The sequence below is a fragment of the Canis lupus genome, chromosome 27 (assembly GCF_011100685.1).
Source record: "Canis lupus familiaris isolate Mischka breed German Shepherd chromosome 27, alternate assembly UU_Cfam_GSD_1.0, whole genome shotgun sequence".
Classification (NCBI taxonomy): domain Eukaryota; kingdom Metazoa; phylum Chordata; class Mammalia; order Carnivora; family Canidae; genus Canis; species Canis lupus.
The window spans coordinates 25,709,825-25,722,227 of NC_049248.1; the positions used below are offsets into that span (position 1 = coordinate 25,709,825).

At 36.8% G+C, this 12,403-nt stretch overlaps 1 protein-coding gene across 2 annotated transcripts in view; it reads right to left on the minus strand.

Annotated features, from left to right (window-relative positions):
* Positions 1–12,403, minus strand: part of ITPR2 (inositol 1,4,5-trisphosphate receptor type 2) — a 472,751-nt gene that overhangs the window by 437,976 nt on the left and 22,372 nt on the right. For both annotated transcript variants that reach the window (XM_038577122.1, XM_038577123.1), the window contains exon 2: positions 161–231. In XM_038577122.1, coding sequence (XP_038433050.1) covers positions 161–231 — 71 coding nt within the window. The remainder of the gene's footprint in view (positions 1–160; positions 232–12,403) is intronic.

Consider the following 12,403-nt stretch of genomic DNA (forward strand, 5'->3'; position numbering starts at 1 on the left):
TCAGTGGATATATTGATATGTGGAAGTTTCACATGGAATAAAGTTTTAACAGGAAAAAAAATTTTTTAAATTAAAAATTTAAAGTTTTAACAAGAATTATTTTAAGACACAAAAATAATCTCATGCCCTTAGGTCACTTAAATATATATTTATTTCTTACCCCTGAATTTCTTGGGAGGGTTGGCAAGGTCTCCTGCCTCTGGGTGCACCACACATCTGTCATCCACTAACCTAAAAGAAAAAGTATGTTTACATTGTTAACCTCGTCATGTTCTTAAAGCACAGACTGCATGTGGATACTGTATAAATATTTACAAAGAGTTTTAATACCATTTTTCACTAAGAAACTCTTTATCATAAATTTGTAAAAAGATTTTGTTATAAATACTAATTAAAGCAGAGTTTATGAAATTGAAAATTTTCGTTAAGTGGAAGGAAACTGGTTAGATAAATCATGATATAGACAAATGATGGAACTCTGTACAGCTATTTAAAAGTCTTTTTTTTTTTTTAAGATTTTATTTATTTATTCATGACACAGAAGAAAGAGAGAGGCAGAGACACAGGCAGAGGGAGGAGCAGGCTCCATGCAGGGAGCCTGATGTGGGACTCGATCCCTTGTCTCCAGGATCACACCCTGGGCTGAAGGCGGCGCTAAACCACTGGGCCACCGAGGCTGCCCTAAAAGTCTATTTTTTAAATGTACTGGCCTGCAAAATATTTATATGTTGTGAAAATAAGTGGTAACAAACCAACAAGATATTCTATATGTTTAAACACACACAAACACACACACTCTACACATACACATATAAGGAATGGAACACAGACACCAAAATATTAACAGTGGTGAGATGACACATGGTTTTGTCCTTCCTTTATTTTTTTCTTCTGTGTGTTTTGGAGGCTTTTTTGTTGTTATTATTGTTTTTTAACATTTTTAACAAAATGTTGTTGTTAACATTTTTAACAACAATGTGTGAGCTCATGAGATCAGGTTCACCGAGGGACGATAAAGTAGTAATGAGCTCTCATTCTCCATTCAAAGCCTGGGTTAGCTGCTTCCTAGCTAGGTGACTCTGAGCCTTCTTTACACTTGTGCAATAAAGATACCTACCTCATAGCATTGCTAGGACAATTAAATGACTTAATATCTCTAAAGAACCTCATGCAGTTTCTGGCATATACTAAGCCTTTAAATAAGTGTTTAATAAATAAATAAAAATCAAGGACTTTGCCTGCCTTATTCCTTACCATACAGTCAACTTCTAGAAGAATGCCTGACACACACTAGGTACTCAACGAATATTAATCAAATGAATAAATCACCCTTAGAATTACAAAAACGTATTTAATTCCGATTAAAATATTCATTAGATGGGCAGCCCCGGTGGCACAGCGGTTTGGCGCCGCCTGCAGCCTGGGGTGTGGTCCTGGAGACCCGGGATCAAGTCCCACATCGGGTTCCCTGCATGGAGCCTGCTTCTCCCTCTGCCTGTGTCTCTGCCTCTCTCTCTCTGTGTCTATGAATAAATAAATAAAATCTTTTAAATAAATAAATAAATAAATAAATAAATAATAATAATAATAAATAATAAATAAAATATTCATTAGAAGCCAATTACTAGAACAATACCAAGAGAGAAGCTGAATCTCTGACCTGAGAACCAGGAGACATGAACCTCCTGTTCAAAGAGAATTATCTAACTACCAAAGCTTATTCACTAATATTCATTTACTTCATTGACTAAGTAGGACTAATTGGATTTTTTTCATGATATTGTGAGGATGCATGTGAATTGGTTAAATTTGTGAATATATTTAAAAGGAGATGCCCAGGGGCACCTGGGTGGCTCAGTGGTGGAGCATTTGCTTTTGGCTCAGGTCGGGATCCTGGAGTCCTGGGATCAAGTCCCCCATCAGGCTCCCTGCCAGGAGCCTACTTCTCCCTCTGCCTATGTCTCTACCTCTCTCTGTGTGTCTCTCATGAATAAATAAATAAAATCTTAAAAGAAAAAAAAGAAAAAGAAAGGAAGTGCCCAAGTTGCAAGAAACAAAAACCATTATAATCAGAATCACCAGTATACATCAACTCCAGCAGAGTAAATCCCAATTTATGATCAAATGTCCCCTTGAATTAGGATAATTAACTAAATCAAAATGAAACTTTTGGTTCTTGATTTATCTGATTACCAAATCACCAGAATTTTCTATGGCATCCAATTTGCACAAAACAAAATGGCCGAGCAATATGATTCTTTCTTTGGGATATATATATATATACACACATATATATATATATTTCATTCACACTGGTTTACTAACATGTGGTTTTACAAGAGCTGCCAAGCATGCAAGATATTCCTTTTAAAAGTCTTTAAAACTGTTTTTCTTAGAAACAGGAAGTCACATTGGGTCAAGAGAAAGTAAACTCAAACCTCCATAATATCCAACTTCAGCCTATAACACTGATGTGAAAAGCTTAAAGAGTCCTAAGAATGTCACAATAAAATATTTAACTTTTTTAAATGCTATGAATTAAAAGTCAGCTCTTCTAACTACTTAAGACATGTTAAGAATTCAAAACATAACACTGAAAACAATCATAATCTTTTTTAGAACACATAAAAATTATATGAAAAGCAGCATTGACATCCTACTCATTCTTTGTACCTGCCCATGCCCCCCAGAAATACAGGCTCCCACTATAATGCCCCCTAAGAGTCCCCATCTGCATGGGTTAATCATCCAAAGGAATAGGAAAAATTGAACCTATAAATCAGATCACAGTGCATTTACATAAAGACTTATGCCTATCCTCAATTACTTGATAGCCCAGATTAAAATATACTAAGAATGACTTCAGTTCTAAGAATTAGTCCTATTCTTTACACACAAACATCTGTGAAAATCACAAAATCATTTCATCATACAGACTTAAGTAATTGTAAATGAGAATCAAAGAAAGGGAAGGACCGGGTAGGGAGGGGGCAAAAAGCAGGGAGTGTGAATCTGTCACAAAGTATTGACAACCACTGATGCTAAAAGTTAAATATGATTTTAATGGTAGTTATTGGCACAACTTCCTCATTACCCCCACAGCTTCTTCTGGAATACCTCCAAGGTCAGAGTATTCATCATTTACCACCCTTCTGATAGTATTAATATCAGAAAGGTGTTTTATATGGAGAGGAAATAGCACCCTGTGTTTCCCATTACTGGACTTATCACATTTTCATTAAGTTCCTTGCTTAATCGTCTGGATCTTCCAATAAACTGCAGCTTCATGAAGTCAGGAACTGAATCTGTCTTGTTTACTGTTATATCTTTGGCAATTTCAAGAATGAGTACATACTAAATATCTGTTACATGACTAAATGAGTCAGTGAATAAAAAGACACTGGCTTACCTTTCCCTTTTTCATCCCTGTTCTTTCTTCTGGAACTATGTAAACTAAGTTTTTTTTTTTTCCTCTGGGATGAATAGGACTATTTCTCTCCAATTCTTTCTCATATGGATATTTATCAAGGAGCTCAACATCCTCTCATACACCCAAGTGTCACCATCCCCCTTAAATATGATTCTAGGGACTATCCACAGGAGTCCAGATATGCCCTCCAGCAAGTCCTCCTGCACAAGGGACCCTTGCCTCCTTCTTTCTTTTTTTTTTTTTAATTTTATTTATTTATTAATGAGAGACACAGAGAGAGAGGCAGAGACACAGGCAGAGGGAGAAGCAGGCTCCCTGTGGGAGCCTGATGGGGTACTCAGTCCCAGGACCCCAGGGTCACAACCTAAGCCAAAGGCAGATGCTCAACCACTGATCCACACAGGTGCCGCCTCCTTCTTTCTGATACAATGTTTGCAGTTATGTGATCTAAGATCATGATAGTTAGGCCCACCTCTGACTCTCTTTGGGTTTATAACTAAACAATTCCAGGTCTTTTCCACGTGTACTATCAGTAAAGCAAAGCTCTCCCACCTTCCACTGGTGCAGTTAACTTTTATGACCTAGGGACAAGAATTTACAATTGAATAGGGATTAATACAAAGTTCAACCTTTGGTCTACTGGCAGAAATCACCCAAAAACCATCTATTACATCCCTAGCTAGTTCATTTAAGAGACCCTGCCATGACTACTACCCATTTTAATCACTCATGCACAGTATTTTCAAAATTGGCTGGACTATGTGGGGGAGTTAAATAATAATCAGCCCCATAATACTAACAACAACAAGTGTCTTTAATCCAGATGTACAGAATCAAAATTTTTGCGGATCATGACCAAGAATCTGTATTTTTTTAAAATATCATCAGGATCGCCTGGATGGCTTAGTTGGTTAAACATTGGGCTCAGTTGTGGTTCAGGTGGTGAGCTCAGGGCCATGAGATGGAGCCCTACATGGGGGTCCACATTCGTTTCAGAGATTCTCTCCTGAGAATCTTGAGAGAATTTTGAAATACTCTCTCCTTCTCCTTCTGCCCTTCGTGTGCTCATGCTCTCTCTCTCTCTCTCTCTCTCTCAAGTAAATAGATAAATCTTTTTAAAACGTCTCACCTTCCTTAAATGGATCAAGAGTACCTGTTCTACACTCCAATAGTACTTTAGGCTACCCTCTCTCAATAAAACTTATCAGACTCCATCATAATTTTTTATTTATATATAGGTCTCTAATGCTATAAGTTATAAGTCCCAAGAGAATCAGCCCATTTCTGTTTTGCTTACCATAATATGCCCAACTTTAATCATCAGGCCTCAAACATGGAAGATGCTAAATAATTATTAATTGAGTGAATGACTGGGTGACTTTTTGAATCACTAAATAAGTCAATAATGTTATTTTTGGGAGGCCATGTAAACATTAAAAATAACTGGAACCAACAAACAATTGCCTAAAAGTAGATATAAGGAAGGGTGGAAAACACTTCCCATCCATATGTGTTTCAGAAAATTATCAAAAATTATCAAATCCTGAAAAAGGCTAAAGTAGCCCGTTCTAAATAATTATATCTCGGGCAGCCTGGCTGGCTCAGCAGTTTAGTGCTGCTGTCAGCCCAAGGCCTGATCCTGGAGACCCAGGATCGAGTCCCACATCAGGCTCCCTGCGTGGAGTCTGCTTCTCCCCCTACCTATGTCTCTGCCTCTCTCTCTCTCTCTCTGTGTCTCTCATGAATAAATAAAGAAAATCTTTAAAAATAATAATAATAATAATTATATCTCATATAGCCCAATAAAAAATCTCAAAGACATAAAGTTGAGCTTAAAAAAAAAGCAAGTCCCAAACTAGTAAATGCTATATAATTACATTTACATAGAAGGCATAAATAGGCAAAACTAAATAGCAGATTTTAGAATAGTATATTTTAGAAATATGCATGGGGTATAAATAAATTATTGTATAAAATATATGGCTATCAGATTTTTTTAAATATTTCCAAAAGAGAGAAAATTTCTTTGATCTCCAGTCCCTTATTATTCTACCATCTGCAAAGAAAATGTCACATAATAAGTAAAACGTTAGTCATAAATAAGGAATAAAAGGAAATCTTACGGAATAGGAAGGATGGAATGAAAAACTCAAAGGGGAAGTCATACCATACCACTCAAAGTCAATTACACGAAAAACATAAATAGGAAGAATCATCAATTGCAGGCCCAATAAGGAAAGATGTACACTGCATCTCCTATAAGAAATCACCTACACTTGAAACTCAGCCAATGAGAAACTGTCATGATCCTGGATTCATGCTTTTCTCCAATGGACTTTCATTCAAAACAACCCATCCCAACTTTCTCCTTCTCCATAAAATAATGGTCCTTTCCTTTGTTGGTTGGACTTGCCTATGGTTTTGCTTCAGCTTGTATCACTAAATTGCAATTCTCCGTTATTCCCAAATAAACCCAATTATGCAGATAAAATAACTTTTTTTTAAAGTTAACAGTCGCATCTTTTTCCTTCAGAAAACACAAAAGAAACTTTCTAGTGTGAATGCTTAATAGAATAAGTATATTATTTTCCTGATGTTTACCTGCCACATATCTCTCTGCTCTTCGTACCATTAAATGATATATAGTTCATTTCTAACAAAATGACTCTGAAGCACTTTTAAACAAAATGAAGTTAGGGGGGAAAGAGAAATTGGGAATCCACAATGGATATTACCAAAAATGTTTACTAAGAGAGGGGGTTTGGATAGCGACTAAGGTCTTAAGCATTATGGAATTGCCCTCAAAGTACTTCCAGAACTTTACCACAAATAATTTTATCCCCAACTCTGGGTTCACTTTGCTAGCCATACAAATTTCTCTCTTAAATTCTTCAATCCTCTGGCATCTTACCTAAATTATCCCTCCTCCTCATACATCCCTACCACCTGCCATTCCACAGCCCCCCCGCCCCCCACGCTGGCACATATTCACCTCCCTCCTTCACCTTCATTTAGAAGCAGCATTAGAACAGAAAGAAAAAAAAAAAAAAAAAACTAAGTTTTAAGCCTTGGTCTGCCACTACAAAACCAGCTGTGTTTACACTCATCATTTAACCTCTCTGTGCCTTATTTCCTAAACGGGGCAGTTGTGTTCTGACAATCCCTTCTAGTTCTGTTTTTTTTTTTTTTTTTTTTTTTTCATTTCTCCTCCTTTGTAATTAGAGTTGGCTTGTGGTATTATTCTTCAATAGCAAACTCTGGCATTTATAGTATTTTCACTGTAGTGTGAATGTTTAACTGATATTAATTTTTTTAGGTTGATGTATTATTCTATCATTCCAAGGACGGCGCAAGTATGTGATTTTGTTCGGTTCCCTCCCCATTGTCTTAGAAGTCAGTTTGTACAGCATTTTCTCCTAGTCTGCCTATTACTGTTTACATAAAAGTCAAAGAATTTGCAAAATGCCTTCCTCAGGATATGAATGAGCATCTATACCAGGTGAGATCACTTATTTAGTAATGCGGAGTTGACTGTAACTACTATCAGTTCTCAAACATCTGCCTAGACCTAGAAAATCATTGGTGCTGGTAAAAAATGACTCACAAGGCAAAGTTCTGGTCCAGATGTTTACTCCTACCAGACTGACATTCTTTTCTGAGTTTTTACCACCAGAAACAATTTGGCACCAATTTGGAGGTAGTCTCAGGAAAAAAGGCATAAAATGGAAAACTCACCTAGTGACACTCTTTTCTTCCAAGCATAGACACCTACCCTCACTCTAGGTTTCTACTGCTTTTGGTCACTTTCTCACACCTTCACATAGTTGTTTTTTTATATTTTGTCCAGTTTATAGTTGTTATCCTACATATTAAATGCAAAGAAATATGAGCTCAAATATTTTTTAAAGATTTTTTATTTATTTATTCATGAGAGACACAGAGAGAGAGGGGCAGAGACAAGCAGAGAGAGAAGCAGGCACTACGCAGGTTGCCTGATGTGGGACTCGATCCCAGGACTCCAGGATCATGCCCTGAGCCAAAGAGATGCTCAACCGTTGGGCCACCCAGGCATTGCGAGCTCAAATATTTTTTTTTAATTTTTATTTATTTATGATAGGCACACAGTGAGAGAGAGAGAGAGGCAGAGACACAGGCAGAGGGAGAAACAGGCTCCATGCACCGGGAGCCCGACGTGGGATTCGATCCCGGGTCTCCAGGATCGCGCCCTGGGCCAAAGGCAGGCGCTAAACCGCTGCGCCACTCAGGGATCCCCCGAGCTCAAATATTTTTAAAATCAAGGTAACAAACATGAATCACCAAAAACAATAGTGTAATTATCAACTAAAAAAATAAGGTAACTATTATGAATGTTTTAAGATAAAATTATATTTTTTTTAATAAGATCAAAAAGTAAGGGGCACCTGGGTGGCTCAGTCAGTTAAGGGACCAACTTGATTTCAGCTCAAGTCACGATTTCATGGATCATGGGATCCAGTCCCATGTCACCTCTGCACTCAGCGGGGAGTCTGCTTAAAGATTGTCCCTCTGCCCATCCCCCAACTCTCACTAGCACTCAATCCCTGTGTCTCTCTCTCTGTCTTTCTCTCTCCTTGTCTCCCTCTCTCCCTAAAAATAAATAAATCTTAAAAAAAAAAAAGAAAGAAAAGAACAAAGAGTAGAGCAATCAAAAATGGCCAGACAGATCTGATTAAGAATTTCTACAAATGAAGCATAAGTGTTGAACTAAGTAGGTGAGTTTAAGGCAGTAAATTAAGACACAGCTAATGAATAACCTGGAAGATTGGAAGATAAATCTTAAGAATCACTCAAAAGGAAATTGAGGGTAAGAAGGACAGAATAAGAATGGAAGAGGGGTTAAAGAAATATAAAATGTAGGGGGTACCTGGGTGGCTCAGTCAGTTAAGTGTCCAACTCTTGATTTCAGCTCAGATCATGATCTCAGGGCCATGAAATCGAGCCCAAGGGCATGGAACCTGCTTAAGATTCTCTATCTCCTGGGCAGCCCGGGTGGCTCAGGAGTTTAGCGCCACCTTCAGCCCAGGGCATGATCCTGGAGACCCGGGATACAGTCCCACATCAAGCTATCTGCATGGAGCCTGCTTCTCCCTCTGCCTGTGTCTCTGCCTCTCTCTCTCTCTCTCTCTCTCTCTCTGTCTCTCATGAACAAATAAATAAAATCTTAAAAAAAAAAAAAAAAAAAGATTCTCTCTCTCCCTCTCCCCTGGCCCCCTCTGCCCTCTTTCTTTCTCTGAAATAAATATTAATATATATTTATTCTCATCCTACCATATATATGATAGGATATCAATATATATTTATTCTTATCTTTCATTTATTCTCATCCTACCATAAATATATATGGTAGGATAAGAAGCTTACCATGCATATATAATTCGTATCCTGGAAGAAGAGGATGTAGAGAATGAAAAAGAAGCAATATTCAAAGAGACAATGTCTGAGAATGTCCAGAGCTAATGAAAAATATGAATCCATGGATACAGAAAACACAACCTATTAGAGACCTCTCAAAATCCACAATATAAGCCAGAAGATAGTGGAATCATTTCTTCAAATGCTTTAAGAAAATTAGACTGTCAAGTTTAAATTGTGTGTACTAGCAAAGTTAATTTTAAGAACAAGAGTAATATCAAAGCATTTTTAAGGACACCTGGGTAGCTCAGCTATTGGTAGCTCTGCCTTTGGCTCAGGGGATGATCCCAGGATCTGGGATCAAGTCTCACTTCAGGTTCCCTGCAGGGAGCCTGCTTCTCCCTCTGCCTATGTCTCTACTTCCCTCTCTCTGTGTCTCTCATGAATAAATAAATAAATCTTTAAAAAAAAAAAAAAAGCATTTTTAGATAGACAAAAACTAAGAATTTACCATTAACAGACTTTCACTGTTGAGTTTATACTTCAGATACTGAAGGAAAACTGTCTTACTAGAAAAAATAGAAGTTATTAGAAGAAATAGGGGGAAAACGCTTAACGTGAATTAATCTAAACAAACATCATTGGTATAAAAGAATAATAATGACTAACGTGTGGGTTTAAAAAAAAAAGAACAGCACCAAAATAATGAACAACTGCATATAAGCAGAAAGCAAGTGATCAGAATGAAACAGTCCAGTGTTTCTGAATGATACACAAATGAATTAAAGTATCAATTACCTTTATGCTTTCTTAAGTATGTATAGTGTAATTTCTTAAACTACTTAAACAACAGAAACAGAGTATATAAATACAGAAGGAATAGGAAGGGGAAAAAAGAATAAAAAGAAAAATAAGCAAAACTTCAATCTATGCAAAAAAAATTAAGAAAAAAGGAAAAATCAAGGGGAAGTTATGATTAATATAAGGCACAAAGTAAGACGGTAGAACCAAGCCAACAATAAGCATAATAAATTTAAATTTTTAACTTATCATTTAAAAGACAGATTCGCCCCCCCCCCCCTTCCCAAAAGCAGATTTTTGGACTGGATAAAAAATCCAACCATATCCTACATAATTATAAGAATCATCCTAGAACATAAGGATAGAAAAAGACATAACAGAGAAATACCAATCAAAAGAAAACTATGGTTACAGTGATAGTATCAGAAAAACAGATTTTAAGAAAAAAAAAAAAAAGCACTGGGGCATCTGAGTGGCTCAGTCAGATAAGCATCTGCCTGCAGCTTAGGTCATGATCTAGGGGGGTCCTGGGATCCAGCCCTGGATCAGGTTCCCTGCTCAGTGGGGAGTCTGCTTCTCCCTTTTCCTCTGCCCCTTCCCTCTCTCCACTTCAGGCACTCACTCTCTCTCTCTCTCTCTCTCTTTCTCTCTTTCTTTCAAAAAGATAAATAAATCTTAAAAAAAAAAAAAAAAAAAAAAGAGGGCAGCCCAGGTGGCTCAGCGGTTTAGCACCACCTTCAGCCCAGGGCATGAGCCTGGAGACCTGGGATCGGGATCAAGTCCCACATCGGGCTCCCTGCGTGGACCCTGCTTCTCCCTCTGCCTGTGTCTCAGCCTCTCTCGTTCTCTCTCTGTGTCTCTCATGAATAAATAAATAAAATATTAAGAATAAATAAAGAAAAATTAAAAAAAGAAAAAAGTAGCATTCAGGATAAATAAGGCCTTTACATAATGAGAAGTGTTTTAGTTCACTAAGAAGATGCAAAATTCTAAATACGTAATAGCCTCAAATTACATAAAACAAAACTTCTAGAACTACAGGGAGCAATTAACAAAGACATTATCATAGTGAGAGATTTCAACACACTTCTCAGTTACTGATAGAGCCAACAGACAAAATTTGGTAAGAATATATGTCTTGAAACCCAAAAATAACAAGCCTGATCCAACAGGCATATATAAAACATGTAACTCCTCATGAAAGTATATAAAATTCATAACTGGAGGAAGTATTTTCTTTTGAGCATATATGGAATATTAACATACCAGGTCCCTCAACTATTTTCAGATTACTATATATGATTTTCATATTTCTACTATATTTCTAAAATATAGACTAAATTCATAAGTTTTTAAAAAATACTATTCTCTTGGCTCATAATGTACTTATGTTTAGCTAAAAAGCCCATACTCATCCATGCACCAGAGGCTTAGACTCCTTCTACGGCCCCACCATATTTGATATGCACCCTTCCAAGGTGATATTTATTGCCATTATACTTCTAAGATACATACCTCTAAAAAACAGTGAGCTCCTTGAGGACTGCAGGAGGAGTATATTTTTTTAAGTTTATTTATGTATTTATATAAATCTCTACACCCAACATGGGGCTCAAACTCATGACCCTGAGATCAAGCATCTCATGCTCTTCTAACTGAGCCACCCGGGTGCCCCTGCAGGAGTATATTTTTAATCTTTATACCCTCAATATGTACCTCAATATGTAGCACAGTGATTAGGATATAGTCCGTTCACAAAAAATAATTGAAAGAATGAATGGGTACTTCATTTATGAATGAATTGAATGGATGAATGGATCGGGAAGGTAAAGAAACCAAATTGCAAAAGACAAAATGAAGTTGATGATATAGTATTAAGATCATAGGCAGGAAAGATGAAATAAATATGTGATAATGATACAACTGTTCATTCTTGGCTCATCTCCTTGGCAAAGCATAAGTAACATTTAATTAGATATTCTGGAAGTGGATGGCTAAAAGAGACCTCAAAAAGTACCAATCAGTAAGAGCTCTTAGGCAAAACAGAACATAAGTTAGCCAAAAATATTTCCTTCTTCGGAACTCTTCAGAGCACAATGCAATTGGTGATTAAGGTTTAGAGGTGTAAGGACATGCCTCTTCCTTGTTCCTTTGAGTATGCTACCTTCTCCAAAAGGAGAGGAATATAGAACTATCTACCACTTGCTGGCTAATCATGCATGAAAGAGAAACATACCTAAGAAGAAAGAGTTGGCAAGAGAAGTTCCCTGGCCAGAAAAACCTCTGTCAGCTATAGACCAATTCCCACAATTATTCCAGCATGAGAAACTAAATTTTTTTTTCCCCAGAAAGTTGAAGAGTATAACAATTGCCTTATTAAAACTACAAGCAGATAACTCTTATTTTGAGTCAACAAGGACCTGGGATATTTCTAGAATCAGAAAAGGGAAGAGCTCAAAACTCTTAAAAATTAACCTCCTAGAGACATAGCTTCCAACATTTAATTAATAGTGGCTAAATGTGAATAAATTGGAATTAAAAAAAAGAACACAGATATCAATTTAAAGTCACCCTTATAATTGGTATAGATGGAATCAATGGGCAAAAGACCCTCTTTTAAGCCTTTTCTTTGCAGGAAGAAAATAATCCCAGACTTATTTGTGTTATTACCAAGGGTTTAATTGTGGCTGAAATGATAGATAAATCCTCTTCTGGAGTGTTTTAATTAAAAAGCAGAGACCTCTGTGGGATGGAGTAAATGAAAATGAAGCAACCCACATG